Raw genomic sequence first — 22,476 nt, forward strand, 5'->3', positions numbered from 1 at the left:
AATTGTTGTCAAAAAGAAGTGAGGAAAAGCTTTTGAAATCAGAAGTTTCCTTTCAGTTAAAGCTTCAATTATATCACAGCAATAATTTGTTTCTGCTTTTATAAATAAAAAATTTTATAAATTGCAACAACTTTTCAAGAAATATAGTTAGTTACATATTGCAGATATTATTTTCTTTATATTTTAGGAAAGTTGTCTGGGCTCATATTGCATTTTTTTAAAGAACCAATTTCCCACATTATACATAGAAGTTCTGTGCCACATTTTGTTTTCTTATGAATGGCAAGAAAATTAATAAAAGTGACTTTTATTCATAACATACTAATACCTGAGACCATGTACTCCAGGCATACTCTCCATTTCGGTTCCTACCCTATATTTTCACTGTTTGAGTCATTTGCCATTTTTAACCCTCTACTCAATCAAATCCACCTTCACTTTTTAAATCCAATTCATCCATCAAGAACACTTATGTACCACCCCCTACGTGAAGCTTTCCCTAATTCCCCACCGTCACCCCACCACCAAGTTGTAGTTAATCTCCCTTCTGTTTGCCATATAGCTCTTTCTTCATCTATTAGGGCAGTTATTAAGTTTTCTCTTGGTTTCAGTATTCCTTTACTATTTCCCATTAGAATGCAAGCTCCTGAAGATGAGAGATTCAGTTTTGTTCATATTTCTTTGCACAGGTAAATACTTGATGAATAATCATCCTTATTTAATGATGAAACCTAAATTTTCAAACTATTTTAACTTTCTAAACATCTGTGTGATGTGCCATTCTAAAAATATGACATTAAAAGATTAAAATTTAAATATTTTTCCTGTATCAGTGATATTAAAATATACAATTATGTGAAATTATCTAGCACCTGGCACATTATCAGGTAAAACATTTTTACCTGAATACTGTAGCTTTTTAACCATAATTAATTAATCAATTTAAAGTGAAGGGTTGTTGTGGGGTTGTTTGATGTTGTTTAATTTTTTTGGTTTGGGTGTGTGTGTGTGTTTGTGTGGTGTGTCTGTTGTGGTTTGTTTTTTGTTTTGGGTGTTTTGTTTTGTTGAGACAGGGTCTTACTCTGTCACCCAAGCTAGAGTACAGTGGTGTGATCATAGCTCACTGCAGCCCTAAATTCCTGGGCTCAAGTGATTCTCCCACCTCAGCCTCCCAAGTAACTGGGACTGCAGGCACGTGCCACCAGCCTGGCTCATTTCTTTTTTTAATTTTTTGTAGAGACAGGGTCTTCTGAAATTGCCCAGGCTAGTCTCAAACTCCTGGACTCAAGCAATCCTCCTGCCTTGGCCTCTCAAAGTGCTGGGATTACAGGCATGAGCCACCACACCCAGCCTTGATTTGTTCTTTTAATCCAAACTTCTTGTGTAGCTGTTAAATATTGGTACCATGCAGTCCAAAGTTTGAAATTTCACTCCATGATGAAGTCTGGTTTTATTTTTTGACTACAGAGTTTATACAAAATTTCCAGAGAAGAAAATAGGCCATTTAAATCCTTATTGAACAATAGTGATAACTACATTGCTTGTCCAAATTCAGGCAAGGAGAAGGAGAATGCAAACAATGTATAAACCAGTGTAAATTGTTTGGATGTCCTCTGATGTTGCTGCATGTACTTTAAATCATGATTTCAAATTCAGTGGTCCCTGATTTTCTAAAAACAACCAAAGTTATATGAGTTCTTATGACTTTGATATGCTTTCTTGAGATTTTACTCTCTGGTTATATTATTCTTTCAATACCCAAGTCGTATTTTAAGATATTTGGGAGCAAAAATAAATTGTGCATGAATATTACCTACCAAACTACAGCTTCAAAAATTGATATTTGGTTACTAATATGATTTTGTCTCTGATTCAGTCTCCACCAGTTTTCATCAGGTAACATCATGTCGAATGATGATCCTAAAGCTTAAAAACATGCCTGCCATTCTTCAACAAATAGGTCAGTTGTATCAAAGACTCTCTGAAACACTCAAGCAAAGAATATTCACTGCATTTTACTTGTATGACCATGACATTAACACACTTTAAGTTCCTTAAAGAAGATTTTCTTCTCATAAATCTGTTCTGACTGTGGCTAATCAAATTACATTTTTCAATATAGTATGTCCTTCTCCAATATTGTTTCTAGTGTGTACCTCATACACAAAGTTAACTATCTTGATTATAATTGACTGCTGGCAGAGTGATTCACTTTTGATAAGAGTAACTGTATTTTGCTTGTGATTTTCCAGGAAATATAGCTTTTTTACCATGAAGGAACAGGAAGCCAAAACTTCCAGCATTGTTTTCTATGTTGAAAAATTAAAATTACATAGATGAATATTGCTGAAATGCTAGCATGTGGCCAAATGAATCATATTTGCCTTAAAGTAGCAAAAAGGTTAAGATACTATCTTAGTTCATACTTAATTTTTCTTGAGATTCATCACAGAAGAAATGAAAACGCTATTGCTTCCTACCTCTTGTCTTGAACATCTAAAGTGCTCTTAGCTGATAACTTTTTACTTAGAATTATATCTTTAATTCTAGGATCTCTAAATCACTTTGAAACCACTTAATTAAAACATTGTCCTTTTATATAAAACCTTCACATTTGTGAAAAATGAGAACAGAGGAATTGAAAAACATTTATAATGTGACATAAGCAGGCATTTTGAGAGCTAGAATTGCAAATGTGCATCCATCCCTAAGCTGTTCAGGTTGTCAGCCATACTGCTTCCTTATCTGCTGCTGTTTAGAGCTGAAACTTGTGCCATCATGGTTAATGTTTTGACAGATTTTATCATAAACCTTGCTGTTGTAAATTTGCCTTGAGCCAAAATTTAACATGTTGTAAGTTCAGAAACAGTTTTTACTGTTGGTGATCAGAAAGGGAAATAAATCAATTATGCTCTTTTGAATGATAGGAATATAGAGTTTAACTCCTTAAAAGTTATACATTGCTTGAAATTTGGGACAAATTCTCATTCTCTATGTTCAGGACCTCTCAGTTGTCAGTAAAACCATACATTAACACTTCTGTGACTATTGTAAAGGAGAATCTACCAAAGGAAATATTATGTAGCTTATATATGCTCACTAAATTTTATAACCAAAATGTTATCCCTAATTTTTTTAATGAAAAGGTCCTTTGCCTTAGTATATGGAAACAAAAATGTAAAACTCTTGGAATAGCCACTTTGTTTCCAGATAATTTATTCAAAATGCTCTTTAGTGAGCCCCTATTTTATAGTGTCTGTCATCTATTCTTTTATAACTACTTATTTTATTAAACGCTCCCAATCATTGCTGTTTCTAACAGCCTGTAGATCTAGATTTTTTTCTAAAACATCTTCATTGACCATGACCATTAATATTTACTCATAAATGGATTTGTACACAGGCTCAACCATAGCACATCAGTGAAGACAAAAAGAGTTGTTACTCAGTTCTTTACCCTAGAATAAATCAAATCAACAAATATTTATTGAATGTCTACTATGTGCAAATAGCCCTGGACTGGTCAGCTTTTAAAAGCCATCCAACTTTTCACATTAACAAATCAAAGCATTATTATTTCAAGCATTGCAGAAGCTGCTTCCATGTCCTTAAGGTGACAAAGCATATGAGGACTTTGCAAGTACTTGGAGTAAAGGAAGAGAAGAGAATTCGCAGAGTGAAAAGAGGAGAAAGAGTGCTCTAAAATATCACCAATGGACTGCAACATGTATGTATGTACACATGAGTTTATGTGTATGCGTGTATAGTATGTGTGTGTTTATATATGTGTATACATACAATGAGAAGAATGAGTGAATTTGGAGAGAAATAGCCTTCGTTAAAGTACAATAGGAATAGGCATTCACATTTCAGTCCAGAGTTTTGCGTTAAAAATAGGCTTACTAGTTTAACTAGTGTCAAGTCCTATGATACCAATAAACCAAAATATATCATGGTACAACAGAAAGTTTGATCAATTTGGAGTCCCACATTCTAAAACCTGGCTTGCCCTAAAGTGTATTTTGAGATAACCTCATCAATCAATAAAATTATAATAAAAGAAATGACTTGTACATTGTCATTATAAAAAATTATTGTATAGGCCTGAAAAAGAAGTTAATTTTATCATAAACAAAAGAAGCTACTTAAGAGCTCATTTTAAAGATTCTAATTGCTATTGGAAATGAAATAGAAATTACTAGTAACAGCCAAAACTTGTGTACTTCATTAACCTACACTATTCTGTGTGCTTAATTTTGTTAATCTATAAAAGATAATATACTGTTTATTCACATCAAATAATTAAATGTATTTTGTTAGTGAGGTATAAAAGAGAAACTGGTGATAATTTCCAGCTTTGCCAAACAGAATTCATCCTGGCTGTTTTGCATAGAAGGTATGCATATATGTTGGCCATAGAAGATACTGTCATTGACATTCTCACAGGGGATAACTGGTATCAACTTTAATATATTTGTTTAGGAGAACTAATTTTTAAATATCAACTTTTGCCTCCTATTCATAGGCTAAGTTTAATTTCTAATGAAAATCAAAACAGACTCTTTAATCTTTTTAAATAGCAGATTTTCTCTTTCCTAAAGTGCCTCAGATTATTTTCTTAATTTATGTGTTCAGAAAAAAAAAACTAGCATAGCTCTATTCAAACTTTATGCTTCTGTTCAAAATTGTTCGTTATTAAGATCACCTTGAAGCAAAGATATCTTCTCATGTCGTCTTTTAATTACTTGCTACTTTGCCTATCTGGTTGTAATTTATCTTCAAGCCATACCCCGATTGCTCTGTAGTAAATTTTGGATTTCTTCTCACATACAGTCTTTTTTTTCTCGGTAAAATTATCCCATTGACCTTCTTAAACACAGTAAGCACTTTCAACCTGTGACTGTTTACATTGGTTTGATATCTTTCACTTATTTTCTTGCTGTATTGTAATTAATGTCTTCGAGATGTTCTAAATAAAATTGCACTTGGGTGATCCAGATCCAATGCTTATGTTCATGAAGAAATACTATCTTTAGAGTTGTTTCTAATTCTCACCTAACCTTTCCCTATCTTTTGACCAGGATTCCCAATACTGAGACCCTCTTACCTAGGACCTAGCCTGGATTCACCTGCCCCCTTGTGGTGTTCGTCTCTGAGAAGTTAATTTCTGAAATTTGGGACAGTTAATTAATTTCTGATATTTGGATTTGGCATTACATAGCCTGAGAAGAGAAACCTCATTACCCTTGTCTAGTAGGCTAGAGTCGGAAAAGTCATCTTCTTTTAGCCACTGGCTAACATGAAAAGAGGAAAGGTATTTTTTCTTATTCAGAGCACAAGAAGGAATTTGAGCACTATAAAGAAATAAGAAGTATAAAATAAGTGACAATGCTTAATTTTGTCTAGAATCAATATTAATGACCTGCAGATTGATAAACTAAAGAAGTGTTACAAAAATTCTCATATAGCGACTAAATCAAGTTTATTCTTTGTCCGTGTCTCCATTTTTTAGTGAATGGAGAAGGAAGGGAGACTGGTATTCTATTTTATTTAAATTTTATATAGATTGCCTAAGCCTTTCATCAAGGATGAATATATAAATATAAAAAATAAATCAAATCTTGTATAATGTATAGTCAAGTGTGTTTGATATGATTGACGCAAATAGATTGTTTCCTTTTCTCAAAAGGAATTCCTTCCTCACATGCCACAGCACTAACTTTTACTCTTCAATTGAAGTCAATAGAATTTGCACATGGAAAGGGGATGTGTATATTCAATGAGTGACTTTACCTAACCACAAATTCAGTGACATTTTGCAAGAATAAAGACTTCACAATTAGGCCTCTAGTTAATAACAACATAGAGATAAAAGCAAGGGAAAGGGGAAAGAAAAGTACTATTTTCATAAATAAACCATTTGTCTTTCTTAGGAGGAAGAGATAGATTAATAAATTATTATTGTTAGCAAGATCCCAAGTAAAATTTTAAAGATCTCAGTTTCTGTTAACTGTAAAATATTTTTAGCAGAAAACAGTTGTGTCTTTACATGGTGTTCTACCTCCCACCCTACCTGCACCCAAGCCTGTTTGGATCGAGAAATAGTGATACTCTGTGACATTTTAAATATCATGTCACCTGCCCTGAGATCTAGAAGAAGAAACAGTATGCAAGCTTTAATAAAGCTATTTGCAGGCCAACTCCCAAATTTCTAGTATTTACCGCTCCTTTGCAGTTCCTCTTACATTTGTAACAGTTGACCTACTAACAGGTTCCCAGAAACACAGATTCAAATTTTGGCAGGCTTACCTCACCTCTTTGTCCTTCCAAAGTACATAAATGCTAAACTGGGTTCACAGTGAGAATGAGAGTCATTCCAACAAGACTTTTAAAACCAAGACCCTTTCTGCTCCCTACCAAGTTACTGCCATCTTCTCCGAAGAAATAAAGTTTTGTCAGTGTGCCCTTGGCATAATTTCTTCAGCCTGGATTAAACACAGGTGACTGAGAGTCCGCCTTATCTCCACAGGGCATTAGTCACTCTATAAAAGTTAAATTTATTATGAAATGCTTTGTTTGTGTTAACATATATCTTCTCTGGGAAGTTGGAAACAAAGGCATGTCCTTTAAGACTCCATATGGGGAAAACACATCCTCCTTTGGAATTTAACCTTAATTTGAACCAAGATCTGTGAAAGAAAAGTACTTTAGTGTATTGTTCCCTTGCTCCACCCTTCTATCCCCTTATCTAAATGGAGTTACTGTTGCTTCGTGTTTTTTTAACTCTTCCAATTCCAGTCCTTGCTTTCCTGAGTTTAAAATTTATCCTGGGAAAAAATTAAAATAATTGTGGCAAACAATTATACTTTGCTTTTAAGAATGAATTTTTTTTTGTAATGTATTAATTCTAATATCCTTAAGGTTAGGTAAATGCACAGCCAGTTTATACATCTTCATTGTTCATTTTGTTGTTTTAAGGCACATTGTAAAGAATATTTTATTTCCTAAAAATTTTATTTCCTGCATATCTTCTCTGGCTAGCAAACATTGTTACATATGCATAGTTTACACCTTATTAGAAGTAAAAAATAGTTAAAAGTAAGAAAAGTTTCCACTAGGAACAATGATGAGGTACTATTTGAAAGACCAATTTTCGATCTCTGTTTTCCTTCAGTCTGTTTGCAAAGTCTTTGTAAGGGTTTCCTATGTATCTAAAATCCAGAGATGCTCCAACGCTCCTTTTCAAAAGCAAAAGCAGAACCTCCATTACTGCTGCCCCAGCATAACAGCCTGGTTGTTTAATAAGCATCAAAGAAAGCATTTCAAAAAGAAGACGAGTTAATGGGTGCAGCACACCAGCATGGCACATGTATACATATGTAACTAACCTGCACATTGTGCACATGTACCCTAAAACTTAAAGTACAATAATAAAAAAAAGAAAATACTTTTATTTGACATTTTAAAAACATTGCTTCATATAAATGCTTAATATATTTTAATAGTGTCTACCAACAAACATGTAATCATCCAAATGATTTTCCTTTCTTGACTTTTGTTACATTAAAGAAAAATCAGAAACTGAATTCAAATATGTTTAGGTATTAATTTATTCTTCAAAACTGAACATAATTTTAAAATATACTTGTATGTAACCCCTCTCAAAATAACTATCCTCAGCATTATTAAATTGAAAATTTCGTAGCAAAAACAAAAATAATAATTTTAGAACAAAGCATTTACAGATTCCTTTGCTCACATACTTCATTATCTCACAGTATATTTTATTTAAATGGTAATATTGAAATTAGTTTGATAGACATTTTTTAAATATGGAATATATATAAATAATGCATTTAAGGGACTGGGACATTTATCGCAAGTAATATCAAATCAAGATATCATTGTTTTCCCACCTCAGTTCCATCTATTTATATTAGTTCCACCCCAAGGAACCCTCATATAATGATCATTGAAGTTTAGTCTCTACTACTTGTTAGCACATGATTATATACATTCATTGTTATTTAAGTTCATAATATGTATCAAGTTTCTTCATGGAAATTATAAACTCATATGGGGTAATAATGAACTGACAACTTGAATACTTTATCTCTTAGACTCTAAGTTTTTGGTTCTCTTGGACTTTGTGCTGCATTAGATACTAATTTGATTTAAAAAAATAAAACTTTCTTAAAAGATGACAGCCCTATTCCTCTTGATGCCTTACTAAATGCTGTCCCCAATTTTTTCCAAGGATGATCTGGATGATTTTCTTCATGGCATATGTAGATACCTGTATAGTTATTCATAGATAGTTCTACCATATGATAGGAAGGTCGTAGGAAGACCTTTCACTGGAGTAAAATGGTCAAAATAATAGATGAACAAGATAATGGGAGAAGTGAAGATAGGTAAGTATAAGGTTGAATAGGCAAATGTTAACCAGAATTAAAGAAAATAATAAAAAGTGTGAGCTTTACAGGTGATGAGAAGAAACAATTTAGCAATAAAGGAGCAAAAGGAAGAGAAAGAACCAAACTAACTCTAAACTGTCATATGTATCCAGGTTGGTAAATTCCAAAATATTTGCAAAATTGGATGAAAAAGAGATTAATAGTGTGTGTGTTTATAAAAAATATAGACAAGAATGGTCTTCACATGTTAAATTTCAAAGATGCAAATATTTGACAAAACATTAGAATAATAAAACACTGAATTTCTTTATTGATCATGAGGAATATTACTTAATCATTAGCTATATTACTAGACAAAACCATGTTAGATAAAATTAGAAATAAATAATAATTGTTCATGAGAGTTGTTTATTTTTATCAATTCTTATTTATCTTTGAATCTTATAAGAGACACTTTAAAATGTTTAGCTAAATCAAAATAGTCCTTACCCAATGAAATCACAACATGATAGAGTCATGAGAAGTATGGATAATAAACTGTGGCAATGAGTGAGGGGTAGGAAGATAAGAAGACCAATTGTAAAACATCTAAGCTTTATCAATATATATTAATCATGTAATGATTTACAAATAATGTACAGTACAAGGAAAGGTAAAAGTAATGCTCTCAGAGGAAATGTTTCCATTCTAGTTCTATTTGGAAGTCCTTGGGACAATTTGTGTTTTGATTATATTTAGAAATCTTCAGTATTTTGTCTTGGCCAGGTGTAGTTGCTCAGGCTTGTAATCGCAGCACTTTGGGAGGCTAAGGCAGGTGGATTACCTGAGGTCAGGAGTTTGAATCACCCTGGCCAAAATGGTGAAACCCTGTCTCTACTAAAAATACAAAAATTAGCTGGATGTGGTGGCGGGTGCCAAGCTACTTAGGAAGCTGAAGCAGGAGAATCGCTTGGACCTAGGAGGCGAAGGTTGCAGTGAGTCTTGATCGCACTACTGCACTCCAGCCTGGTGACAAAGAGAAACTCCGTCTCAAAAAAAAAAAAAAAAAAAGAGTCTTCAATATTTTGTCTAAAAGTATATCCTGCAGAGAGGATTGAATGAAATAATAGAGGGGGGTTTATTGTTTGTATTTCTTAATTATTTAGGCAATACCATACCTGGTGCTGGGGATACAAAGTTGAATAAGACATAGTCTCTGACCTCATGGAAATCACAGTTGAAAGGGAATTCACATAGCTTTAAATAATTGTAATACATTGTGTTAGGTGCCATGACGGACATAGGCTCAGAACAGGTGAAAGGGCATCTTGCTCTTTCTGTGACATTAAGGAAGGTTTCCCAAAGGAGATGATGTTTGAACTAAGTGCCATTGGGATTGGTTATTAAGAAGTCCTTGGTGACTTTAATGAGAGTGTTTTCTACTGAAATGAGAGACAAAATCCAGATTGCAGTGAACTGAGAGGTAAATGAAAAATGTAGAAATGGAGACAGTAAATATAGACCACTTTTCCCAGGAAATTGCCTTCTACCTGTTTTTACTTGCTGCCTCTGAAAAGATATAATAAGGAATTTCATATTACATAGCACAATTAAGTGCTAATTATAGCAATGGATTATTTTCTGGGTGTTAGTGAAATAATGGCATTCTACTTGTACAAGCTCAATAACATGAATCCTTCCATCAAGAGCCTCAGTACTTGAAGGAGGGCCATATCTACACCTTTGTATTATGAACATCTTTGATTCCCAATTCTATTTCTTTTTTCTACTCTAGAGCTTCACAGTCTCAATTGCCAAATACACCCAGATGAAATTTTCTCTTTTCTTCCTCTCTTCTATCTTTCTTATAAATTCTCCTTATACCTCTAACCATATATCTTCAAGGGATTCAAATATTTTATCATCCATACATTATCTTTCTAATGTTAAATATTATTAACTGAATAAACACCAAACTTCTTAGAGCATTTAAGGCCCTTCAGACTTTTGTTCCAACCTACTTTCTCAGCTTTTATCTTTCTGTGACCTCCCCTTTCATGCTTCAGTGTCACCTTGGGCTCTATACACCCTGAACTTTCTGGCTTCCAATTTCTTACACTGTTAACTCTACCTGGAATTGTCCCTCACTGCAATCTCATATCTAAATCCTAGATCCTGTCTGACATTTATGGTTTTACTCAGTTGCTCAGTTGTCATATTCTCTATAAAAGCCCTTTTTTTTTTTTTTTTTTTTTTTTTTTTTTGAGACAGTGTCTTGCTCTGTCTCCCAGGCTGGAGTGCAGTGGCATGATCATAGCTCACTGCAGCCTTGACCTTCTGGGCTCAAGTGATCATCCTACCTCTGGCTCCTGAGTAGCTAGGACTACAGGTGTGCACCAACTTCCTGGCTAACGGTTTTGTTTATTTGTCGTTTATTTGTTTTCTCCATAGAGATGAGGTCTCTCCATGTTGCCCAGGCTGGTCCTGAACTCCTGAGCTCAAGCAATCCTCCCACCTCAGCTTCCCAAAGTACTGGGATTACAGGCATGAGCCACCGCACCCAGACTTTTTTTTATCTTTCTACATATAAATAACATTTCTTCTCAACTCTTACTATTTTATATGTGCTTCCTATGTCTTTCATTCATTCATTCACTTATTCGTTCATTCCACAAACCTGTGTTGGGCACCTACTATGTGTCAGAAACTAAACTGGCCATTTTCTCTTTTTCTTCTAATTATTCATGTGTTATCTCATCACTCCTATCACATTATAAATTCCTCCAGATCAAGCATCATCTAACAGAACTCCATAAATAGCTAACACAATGCTTTACCCATGTTTTCAACAAATGTGCTGAATGTGTTAATGAATAAATTAATCTCAAATGGAGATTCATCCCTGAAATTCTGTAAGGCAAAGATAGCACCCAAATCATTTATCCTCCCTGCCATGAATTTCCCTCCTGCCATTATCTGCAAGAATACTGTTTGACAACTTCTCAGCTTAAATGTCTTTATATGGCATTTTTTAAAATGGCATTTATCTTCCTTATATTTATTCTCTTAACCTCTTCCCTGACCTCAGCTCTGTCATTTCACTGAAAGATGCTGCAAGTTATAGTATTAATCAAATTCTTCCACTTTATGTCCATTACTACCTCACTTAGCTGGTGACCATGCTACAATTTCTTTCTAAAAAGATTCACTCAGCCCCAGTGACTTCCTTCTTTCAATCGACACTACATGTGTTTTCTTTGAACATAGACTCAGATTATATGCCTTTCCAAATTTCTTCTCTTCCAACACACATTTTAAAACTTTGTAATATGGCCGGCCACAGTGACTCACGCCTGTAATCCCAGCACTTTGGGAGGCCGAGGCAGGCAGATCACTTGGGGTCAGAAGTCCAAGACCAGCCTGGCCAACATGGCAAAACCACTTCTCTACTAAAAATACAAAAATTAGCTGGTCATGGGGGTGCACACCTGTAATGCCAGGTACTCAGGAGGCTGAGGCACGAGAATTGTTTGAACCTGGGAGGTGGAGGTTGCAGTGAGCCAAGTTCACACCACTGCACTCCAGCTTGGGCCAACAGAGTGAGACTCTGTCTCAAAACAAAACAAAACAAAACAAAACAAAACAAAAAAACTGTATAATACCAACACTAACACACTTTCATTTCTTTCCTAATCCCTTATCTTCTATTTGTCAACAACCTTTAGCTTAAAATGTTAGTCACCTCTGGAACATTCTATGTGTTCACTTTCACCAGCATAGTTTACTATTACTTCAGCTTTCTAGAACCCAGTTCGTAATCCATTTCCAGGAGAGTTTTTTGATTAACCTAGATTTGTGTATCACTACACTTAATTGTTCAATTACTATATATTGTTTAACTACTATAGTAATTTGAAATAAATTTGTATTCAACTTTCTCTCTGTAAGAGTACTCCATTATGGGCATTATCTAATCCAAACTGGGCAAACTCCAATAGCAATCCTGTACACTGATCTATATTCTAAGTGTGAAGATTTGCTCTTCATGATGATGTTAATCTGTGTTTCCTAGTCTTGAGAAATGGATTTTAAGCTGGGTTCTAGAGAGCTAAAGTGGTAGTAAGCTGTGCTGGTGGAAGTGAAGATGTAGAATGTTCTAGAGGTGACTAACATTTTAAGCTAAAGATTGTTGGCAAATAGAAGATGAAAGAATAGGAAATAATTCCAATATCTTCAACTCTTCTAGCATTACAATATGTAACCAAATGATCTTAATTGTCTCGTCACAAAGTTTACAAAAAATAAATTCTGCCATAACTGTGACTCAAATATATGCGAATGCATAAAATATGGGTAAGAAAGTGAATTTGAGGCTTGAACACAGGTAATTAAGAGGATATTGTAAGAATTACCAGGACTTGATGGCTAAGGACTCAGGTTTAGAGTATAATAAGGAAAGGTCTTCTGCTTCTGGCTATGACAGAGTCGCTAGAATCAGATGAATTCATCCACTGAGAATAACTATAAAACTTGAGAACAACCATAAAACTTGGACAAAATACAAAGCAAAACAAAACAAAATCTGAAAGCTGTGTAGAACAACTAGTGCAGCCAGGACCTCAGGGACCAAGATCCTGGAGAGAAGGAAAACATATTGAAGTGAGTACTGCTCTGAGTACAGCTGTTTCGCCTTGGAATGTTTGCTGATTCAAGGCTTGGGGCATAGAGGCATAAAAAATGGCGCATTCTTGAGCCTGTGGCAGTTGTACTGGGCTGAGGAAACCAAAAATGGAGTTCAGAGGTAAATTAAGCAATTATTACACGAGGGGCCAAGATCTAGAGAAAAGTACTATGGACAGTTAAAACCAACATTCTATGTACATTTTTCCTTCAAGGCATTTTCTGATATCCAGCAGGCTAAACTCAAGACAAGACACAGAAAAAACAAGTAAAAAAATACCTATTAGGAAGTTTAAAAACTGGGGAGAGAATCTGTCAGTTCCATGATTCTGAGGAGACAAAAGTTGGAGTGCAAGTCTCACCAAAGAGGAGAAACTCAGCTTTTGATTCACACCCTGGAAAATCTACATCATAAGAGTAAGGACAAATTATAACTAGATTAGCCTCAACTATACCAAGGTGATCTTCTCAAACTCTCAAAAAAATTAAAATCTCTGTAGAAAACAACAATATCAGCTAGAACCCCCACTATTTTCATACACAATATTTATCATTCAACTGAAAGTTATCAAACATGGCAGACATTAAAACTAAATTACCAAAAACCAACACAAACAAAAAAACAGAAAATAGAAACAAATCCACATGTGATTCAGATATTGCAGTTATCAGACATGGACTTTAAAATCATTATAATCACTGTAATCAAATATGCTCAAAAGTGGATTTTAAATGGAAATTTTTAAAAAATTAAATGGAAATCTTAGAACTGAAAAATATAAGAACTAAGTTAATAATTCAATAGATGGTTTTAGTGGATTAGACCTAGCAGAAAAGTGAACTCAGGAACTGAAAAGGAAATTCAGAAACTGAATTTCCTGCAAAGGAAATTTTCCTGAAAAGGAATTCAGGAACTGAAAGGCCAATGGAAAATATCCAAATTGAAGAAGAGAAAGAAAAAAAGATGAAAAACCTATAAAACATTGTAAAAGATACATAGAACATAGTAATAGACTTAGTGTGTGTAATTGGGGTCCCAGGACAGAAGGAAAATGGGATAGATAGAATCAATATTTGAAGAGATATTGACCAAGAATTTTCTAAAATTGATGAACAATATGCTACTGAAACATGAGATTCTAAAAACCTAAACACACACACACACACACCCCTAGGCACATCATAGTAAAACTGCTAAAAAAAACAAATACAAATAGACAAACCTTCAAAACAACCAGAGAGACAGCTCCACTTCCACTTAGGATGTAGAAAACCATAAGAAAGTGTCACTCACACCTGCCTAAGAATGAGGAAAATAAATTATTATGTATAAAATCATAACTTTTTAGCCTATCAGAGAGTTGAGATTACAAAGCAACCAGGTGAATTAAATTCCAAAGAAGACTGGGTCCCTCTGAGGAGAAATGAAACACACTAATTGTCTCATTTTTTGGCAGAGCATGGAAGAAAGAGGCAGTAGCCATAAAGTGGGTAAGCAGGAAAGAAAATGTTAACAAAACCATAAAGGGACCCGTGGACTAGCGTGACAGTTCAGAATCCCTGGAAGTCCCAGAGCACAGAGGATGTTTGCCCACACTCACCAACACTTTTTCATGGGCCTCCAACTGGGTACTTACGAGAAAAATTGAGAGTAAAGCGGGGACCTGAGAGAGTCTTCTTTTTGATGGCAGATTTCTGCAGGGCCTGCCAAGGTTTGAGGCTAGAGCAGGAGTGCCTGGAGAAGCACACCCAAGGTCCAGACCTCTTGAATACAGGTTGGTGAATGGCCACAGCTATGAGCAGGTATCCATCTAGGAACAGGTATAAAACCCACCTACACTCTGGGTCCTCCACTGATTAGAGGCAAAGAGCATCTACCAAGTGGAGAGAGGCAAGAAATCTGCCCATACACCGGATCTAACCCTGCTTTAACATGAGGCAAAAGCTGTCTGCACAGGAAGAAGGGCAAGAACCTATGCCTTAGGCCTAGGTAAAGATTGGTGACATTTAGAAAGGTTCAAGAAACTCATACACACCGAAGACACTCCAGTACAAGGTAGAATTTGGAGGAAGGGGCAAGGAACCTGCCTGTGTGTTTTTACGTTTTTAGAATCTCATGTTTCAGTAGCATATTGTTTATCAGTTTTAGAAAGCCTGCACTGAATAGGAAGCAAAGATCATCTGCTGGAGGATGCTTAGGTGTACAGGTCTTGCCTAAAATCAAGAAGAGAGCAGGAGAACTGAGAAACTCCTCCCCTTCCCCCACCAGAAGCCTTGTGTCTAGTAATAGGTAACAACAGCCATCTACTGTTGGAGAAAGAACAAAAGCATGGAAAGGATGGAGCAGGGAAAGAGGAAAGAAACAACAACCACTCTCCAGCACTCCAGGTCTTACATTAACCACAAAATAGGAGCAGCCCAGCCCACCACCGGAGGGATTTCAAGTCTGTTGTACACTGAAAATAACAATGGCTACAACAAAACCCAATTTACCGCAAATGCTGACTAAATCGACTAACAGCCCCATGCTAATAGCTTGATGGAAGGATTGATATTCCCACTTTGAACATTTGCTTCAGTGTCTACTCTTCTTCTACACAACATACCTGGCATTTAATTAAAAAAAAAAAGACACATTTAAAAATGTTAAAAGACCTATGTGAAAAGATAAAATAGTCAGCAGAACCAGACCCAGATGTGACTCAGAAGTTGGAACGACTAGAGGCTACTAGAGACTCAAGAAAGAAACAACAAAAAGAATAAAATGACATATGGCTTTCCAAAGAGTAGGAGTAAGTCTGTCTTCTCAGAGAAACAGAAGACAGAAAAAACGAAATAGCATCTTTAAAGGGCTGAAAGTAAAACAACAGCAACAACCTGGAATTAAATTCCCAGCAAAAAGTGAGAGAGTATCACAAGCAGAGCTCCACTAAAAGAAATCCTAAAGGAAGTCGAGTAGGCAAAAGGAAGGTGGTCACAGATGGATCATACTGACAGAGGAAAGAATGTATATACCAGGAAGGATAAATATGTGGGATAAAGCAAATGAACATTGACTGCATTTTAAAAATAGAATACATGAAATAAAAAGTTCATTTTATTCAAAACAAACATATCTATTGTAATTGAAAGTTGAATGACTAGAGCTAAGTAAATAAAGCATAAGTTTGAGGAAAATGTATATCCAAGTGGTCATCTCGTATACACTTGAAGCTTCAATGTTGAGAAGCTCAGTATTTCCTGAGGTGACCTACTCAATCTAAAACCATGTTATGGATGTCTTCATATGAGCTGTAATCTGTAAGTCTCTAATTTCTACCCTCTGGCCCTAATTGTACCCTCTATACTCACATACAATAAATGGTTCTAGTCTCCCTCACATATGCTTGAAATAACTGTAATATCCTTCAACTGTAACAGAAATATTTTATTCTGTGGCCAAACATCCCCATTCTAAACCATCGTTCACAAGGCATGATTTAGTTCTCATCTATATTCACAATCTCCTAAAGGTCTTGCTTTTTCTGTGTTTCTCTATTTTTCTTTTTTCTTTTCCTTTGTGTGTGTGTGTGTGTGTGTGTGTGTGTGTGTTGTTTTTTTTTTTCTTTTGTATCAGGGTCTCTCTTGTCACCCAGTCTGAAGTGCAGTGGCATGATCATAGCTTACTGCAGCCTCCAACTCCTGGCTCAAGTGATCCTCCTGCCTCAATCTCTGAGTAGCTGGGACTAGGCACATGCCACTGTGCCCAGCTAATTGTATAAAAAAATTTTATAGAGGCAGGGTCTCACTTTGTTTTGCAGGCTGGTCTTGAAGTCCTGGCCTCCAGCAATCCTCCCACTTCAGCCTCCCAAAGTGCTGGGATTAAGGGTGTAAGCCACCACCATGCCTGGCCTATAGTTCTCAAAGAATAAGTCCTAACATATGAAACATGACCCTGTGTTGACTAGTGCATTCTTGCTTTCCCCATTTCATGTGTGCAGCCTGAGATGACATTATCTTTTCTAAGGGAGGAAAAGCATGCCAATTATTCCTGTATAATTTCTAATTTTACCTCTGTGAAAACTCTGGCCTCAAGAGGTTAGAACTTAACTGCACTCACTGGAAGCTTGTTGTTCAGGAACATTAGACTAGAAATGTTGTACAGACAAGATTGGCCAAAGAGCATCTGGAGGGTATTTTAACAGATAATGGACAGTATTATGGACTAAAATTGTGACCTCTGTAATGTTCAGAAAATAGAGATTGGGAATGGGAATTATTGACAGGGCATATTAATCAACTGGAGATATATGGGCAAGAAGAGAGAAAAGTCAATGATGACTATAATTTTTCGAGCCTGAGTGACTAAGGGTTTGAGAGAAATATAAAAGTCAGGAGGGATGCCCTGTTACTGAAAGAAATGTGTTTCTTTAATTTAAATATATTAAATAATCATGGAAACGCCTTGCAGACCGGTATAGAAATCAGAAGGGAGTTTTGTTCAAAGAGCAGGGGTTAACTTTTAGTGTGCTGTGTGATAATTCAAGCCATGAAACAAAGGAACGAAAAGCATGTCAATGTTCTCACACCAGACCATTAGAGGCATATCTATAGTTGAATAAGTTGGGTTTGTAGCTTGTTGCAAATAAGGGAGACTACACATCATGGAGAATTGTGAGGCATTTCAGTAAGAGGGTGTTAGAAAGGACATTAGAGGATTGGGGCTTGTGTTAGGTTATTCAGGGGAGAGTTCAAGATAGTGGGACTTTGGCTACAGCTGTAATTTGTAAATAAGCAACAGTTACTCTTATTAGCTGGGGTGAGGGGATGCTTGCTAGAATTGTAGTTTACATAGTGATCTTGTTTTCATCTGTGCTTAGACAAAATTACAAAGTGGTCTTGGTTTTGTCTCACTTCACTCTGGTTATAGAGTGGCCTTGTCTGATGTTGGTGTTCAATAAAATCGTTTGGTGGGTATGTTTGCTTCAGAGAGGAGACAGGACTCCTTCTCATCCACGACCTTATGGAGGATACATTGGTATAGGAGTAGAAATGTTCAGTTGGGATAAGGGTAGGTGAAGAAATAGATGACAGGTAAAATCATCTCTCTCTCTCTTTTTCTTTTTCTTTTTTTTTTTTCTTTTTCAGTGAAGTTAGAAACAAGGTCATCAGTCAAGATTGGGAAGAAAGGGAGATGAAAAAGCCTGGAGAAAGTTTAACTCATCTAAGGGGCTGTTTAGTGAATCAACAAAAGATGCCATTTTCTATTAAGTCATCTATTTTATTAAAGAGCTAAATGCAACGGTTGCTATATATCATGAATTTATGAAAGATTTAGGAGTGGGAGTTCTTTTTTTTTCTCAAAAAAAAAAGAGATAGATTACCATCTTTTTATATAGTAGTGGTACAAACCTTTTATTTGAAATACCCATGCTAGGGTAAATATTCATTGATACAAATAATTGATAACCTTTATTTTGGCTTTTGGACTGTGTCTCTCAAAGGAAAAAAAAAATCTTGCTGTTTTCAAAAGTTAAATAGAACATCAACCAGGGACCATGGCCATCCAGAAGACTGAGTTCCATAAAAATGGACTCCCCACTCCCACTTGAATCCTCTGTTTTTGTGTATCTAAATAAATAGACGCCTTGCTCATTCCTGGTATTAGTTGTGATTGAGAGATAACTCACTTAACGGCAGCAGCAGCAGCAGTTTCTGTGCATGCTATAGCCCATGCTCTTGTGAGCATCAAAAGATGAAGCCTGATTAACCATTTTGAAATCTATCGGATGAGAAGTCCTTACAAAACAACTTTTATACGCTTTAATTAAAAACGTGTTCCGGCAGCTCAGAGCTGAATGGGCTTCAGGGGGAGCAGGGCTGAGCCCGTTGCTATGACGACACCAAATCTTTTCACGCCTGGCCCTTCCTCAGCACACTCTGTCTAGCTCTCTCCGGCTATTAATTTGCCTCTGTCCCAGCTCTCACTCCCTCAGTCCCCTGGGCTGTGAGTCTATACATGACCTAATACCTTTTGCTGCTTCTATGGTACTTCCGTTTCTCTCATCTTTTCATCACTTATATTTCCTTGGGAATCTCTGTTTTCTGTTCCTCTTGAAAACAAGTTACCCGCCTGAGTTAAAAACACTTAAAAATGTTATTTCAAAGCATGGTAATCATTGTTTATTATCTCTAATGATAAATTCAATTGTAAGGGTCTTGCATATAGTTGAGAAGAATCTTACTATGTTCTACATTTTTTTATATTTCAGGTTGAACACTGGCTACTACATCACTCTTTCTGTTGCTGAGGGTAAGATGAAAATAGGAAGGAGTCTGTTATACTCTGGGAAAGTTAATTTGTGCTTAGTGTTAAAATCTCAGGTTATTCCACAAACAACATCACCTGGTAACAACTGTAAGTGAACATAAGACTTTAAAATATGTGTTTACTACAAATCCTGAAAAAAAAAAGCAGACCTTACTTTATTTAAGAAGGCTCTTTGGATATTTTAAGGTAGTACTCATTGTACAGGGAATTAAATAAAACTCAACACTGTCACTTGCTATATCATATGAATCATCAAGAATTGGATAGAACTTTCTCCTCTCAATACACCGTAGCAAATTGGAAGGAAGCTGATATCTGTGCAATCTTGTATTCAATTGATGTATATAAATTATACTATTATTACACAACTTCTCAATGTCACTCTTTGACTCATCAGAGACCTTACAATCTTTCATTTTGCTTACAATTCTCATTCTCCCTGTTCACCTATTCTATTTTATAAGATGAGATAGGTGAATGGAATGCAGTGGAGATCATTTCTCAATATTTCTCATTTCCTCTCTCTCTGCTTACCTCACAATCTGTTCTTGCTATGGTTATGCTTCTAAAGTGAATTATCTGTCAGACTAAAGGAGCATTTCCTTCCGAATTGCCTGACTCAGTGGAAATGCTGAAGTGTAAAAGACAGGTGCAGACTCAAGGGTTAAGCCTGGGCCTGGCTTTTCACTGTCCAGAGGGCGGGCTACTCCTTTGGCGCATTGGGAGCCCAGAGTCTGGTTTTGAGTCTAGGACGCCAAATCGTAATGCAGTGCTCCAGCTCCAGCTTCTGAATCTCTGCAATTGAAATATAAAAGTTTTACTTCTCTTTGGAAGTTTTATAATGAACTGCTTTGGCCTATTTGCTGTTGAAAACTCTGACATAATACATTCCTGATAGGACACATGTAAACCTCTGGGTCACAAGGAAAAAACACTCTGAAATCTCTCCAGTAAGAAGAACTGTATTCTCAATGAACCAACTCCCAATTGGCTTCGAGTTTTTCTTTCTTTTAATTTAAGAATTTACCATATTTTAAGAAGTTGAAGTCCTGTGATGTCTTATCATAAATTATACTTAAAAGGCAAAGAGGCTTCATGACTTAGCATTTGGGTGACATCTCACAAATGGATCAAGTCTCATGTTTATAATGCTGGTATCATTCAAAGGAATTTGGAGATTTAAATTTATTATTTCCCTCTCAGTATTAAGAATAGAAAAGCAAATGCTTAATACATATTAAAGGAAGTTTCCCACCTGGGCGTTTTATTTGGATCGATCTTATGTAGGAACTAAATAAAGTAAGTGTGTATAGACTGGCTGAATAAATGAAGAGACAAGCATTCAGGTATCTGAAACAGGTTTGAGAGCTAATAAAAATGGATCCTCAAAGAGGCATATTTAAAATACAAGACAATTTTACCTTAATAAATAACCAAGAAAATACTCAGTTGGCAAAATGTTTTGCACCATGAATATAATTTCTCCAAGAAACTCAGGAAGTGGAAGGGAGTCCTTCAATTCTTGACATTTAAATCTATTCAAACCATGGCTTGGGAATATTCTGAGGAGAATAATCTTTAAGATGAGTGAATTAGAAGACATAAAGAGTCTTTTCCATCACCATTTTCCATGGCTTCCTGATTCATGATTCAAGGCTGAAATGGGCATTGGGGTTGCACTTTAGATAATACTGAATTTTCATTTCTGTTGAAATGCTTCACATCTTCTTCCTTCCTAATTCTGTTCCATGGCCAAAGACATCTACATGAAAATCACAGTAGCTTTTGTTTAGTAATTCATCCATCCTATGGGGCCCTGCTCACCTGAAGCCACATAATCCTTTATGTGTGCTCAGACACTAGATAAATTGTTTATGTGATAAACCACAGGCCTGTCCTCTATCTTCTGTGGTCAGGTAGACTATATGTCAGAATTAAAGCTTTTGTGGTGGTTGTTTTGAACATATTGTTATGCAGGGAATAGTTCTTACCCTGGGTCCTGAGTCCTCTGACGTCCTCAAAATATCATAAAAATAAATTCTTAATAGCTATACCTACATATAACTTATTCTGATTATACATATTATGTTAAACTCTTATTCAAATTGTTAATATGTAAAATCTAATTCACTGCCATCTTTACCCTGTATAAACATCTTTCTCTTCCCAGTATTTCTAAGCATGTGACAATGAATATGCAAAGGAAGCGCAGCAGTCCACCAGGTGTGGGATGTGTGTGGCACAATTCAAGACAAAGATTAAACCTCCACTTGATGTTGCAAAAGAGATTTTATAAAAGGTGACTGAAGTAAGTCACCACAGTGTAAATGATCCAGCCACCAAGATTCAAACCTATTTTTAATAAGTTAATAAAAAATGGGCTAAGGGTCCAAAAGAGAATTCATTCATTTTTTGACAACCTGTAGAATCCAGAGTTTAAAACTCATCTAAAGAATAGAATTTCCCATACACTTCTTTATTAGGCACTCAGAATATCTGCAAGGTAAGTGTTTTACATCCTTTCTGAGGTAAATGAAAACTATAAAGACTTCACAAAAGTAAATATATATTTTAATGTAAATTACATTCAGGATGCTGCTCTATAAGACGAAGGGGAAGAAAGAAAGCCTGGAGCGAAGAACTGAAGTCTTTTAATCTTACATACTGGAGAGGAACCCCCAGTGTTGAGGCCTCAACATTGAAGGTTGTAGTCAGAGTCAATGGGTTAAATTTGTAAAGGTTACTCTATGCTGAAGAGAATTAAATAATTAATCCCTTATCTCCTGATGAAAATAATGCCTCGCTGAAAGTCAAATCTGAAACACTTCTCTCGGTTGACCTCAAATCAGCATATTACTCAATTTCTTGCTTCCTTGCTTTCAGGAAAGTTGTATAGATAGGAAATTCTTGTGGATGCTCCTCTAAGTCGATATATCTATTTGTGTGAATATATATATATAGCTGTCTACCTGTCTATATACCTCCTACAGCATGTGTGTGCTGGCTCTAATTCTCTGAAGAGAAAGGTGAAGAGTCCATTGCTTGGAGGTTGGGATAGTCATAACTCATCAGTGGGGAACGACCAATCCA

At 35.6% G+C, this 22,476-nt stretch overlaps 1 protein-coding gene across 6 annotated transcripts in view; it reads left to right on the forward strand.

Annotated features, from left to right (window-relative positions):
- The window catches only part of MIPOL1 (mirror-image polydactyly 1), a 401,793-nt gene extending 379,623 nt beyond the window's left edge, over positions 1-22,170 (forward strand). For 5 of the 6 annotated variants that reach the window (XM_054530043.2, XM_054530046.2, XM_054530045.1 and 2 more), the window contains 2 exons: positions 19,328-19,368; positions 21,978-22,170. In XM_054530043.2, the coding sequence (XP_054386018.1) occupies positions 19,328-19,368; positions 21,978-22,123 (187 nt within the window). In that variant the 3' untranslated portion in view covers positions 22,124-22,170. Of the gene's footprint in view, positions 1-3,583; positions 4,631-19,327; positions 19,369-21,977 lie in introns of those variants that run through there. The other variant, XM_054530050.2, reaches the window with a different exon arrangement.
- Positions 22,171-22,476: the final 306 nt, after the last annotated feature.

Source organism: Pongo abelii, chromosome 15 (assembly GCF_028885655.2).
Source record: "Pongo abelii isolate AG06213 chromosome 15, NHGRI_mPonAbe1-v2.0_pri, whole genome shotgun sequence".
In the NCBI taxonomy this organism is placed as follows: Eukaryota; Metazoa; Chordata; class Mammalia; order Primates; family Hominidae; genus Pongo; species Pongo abelii.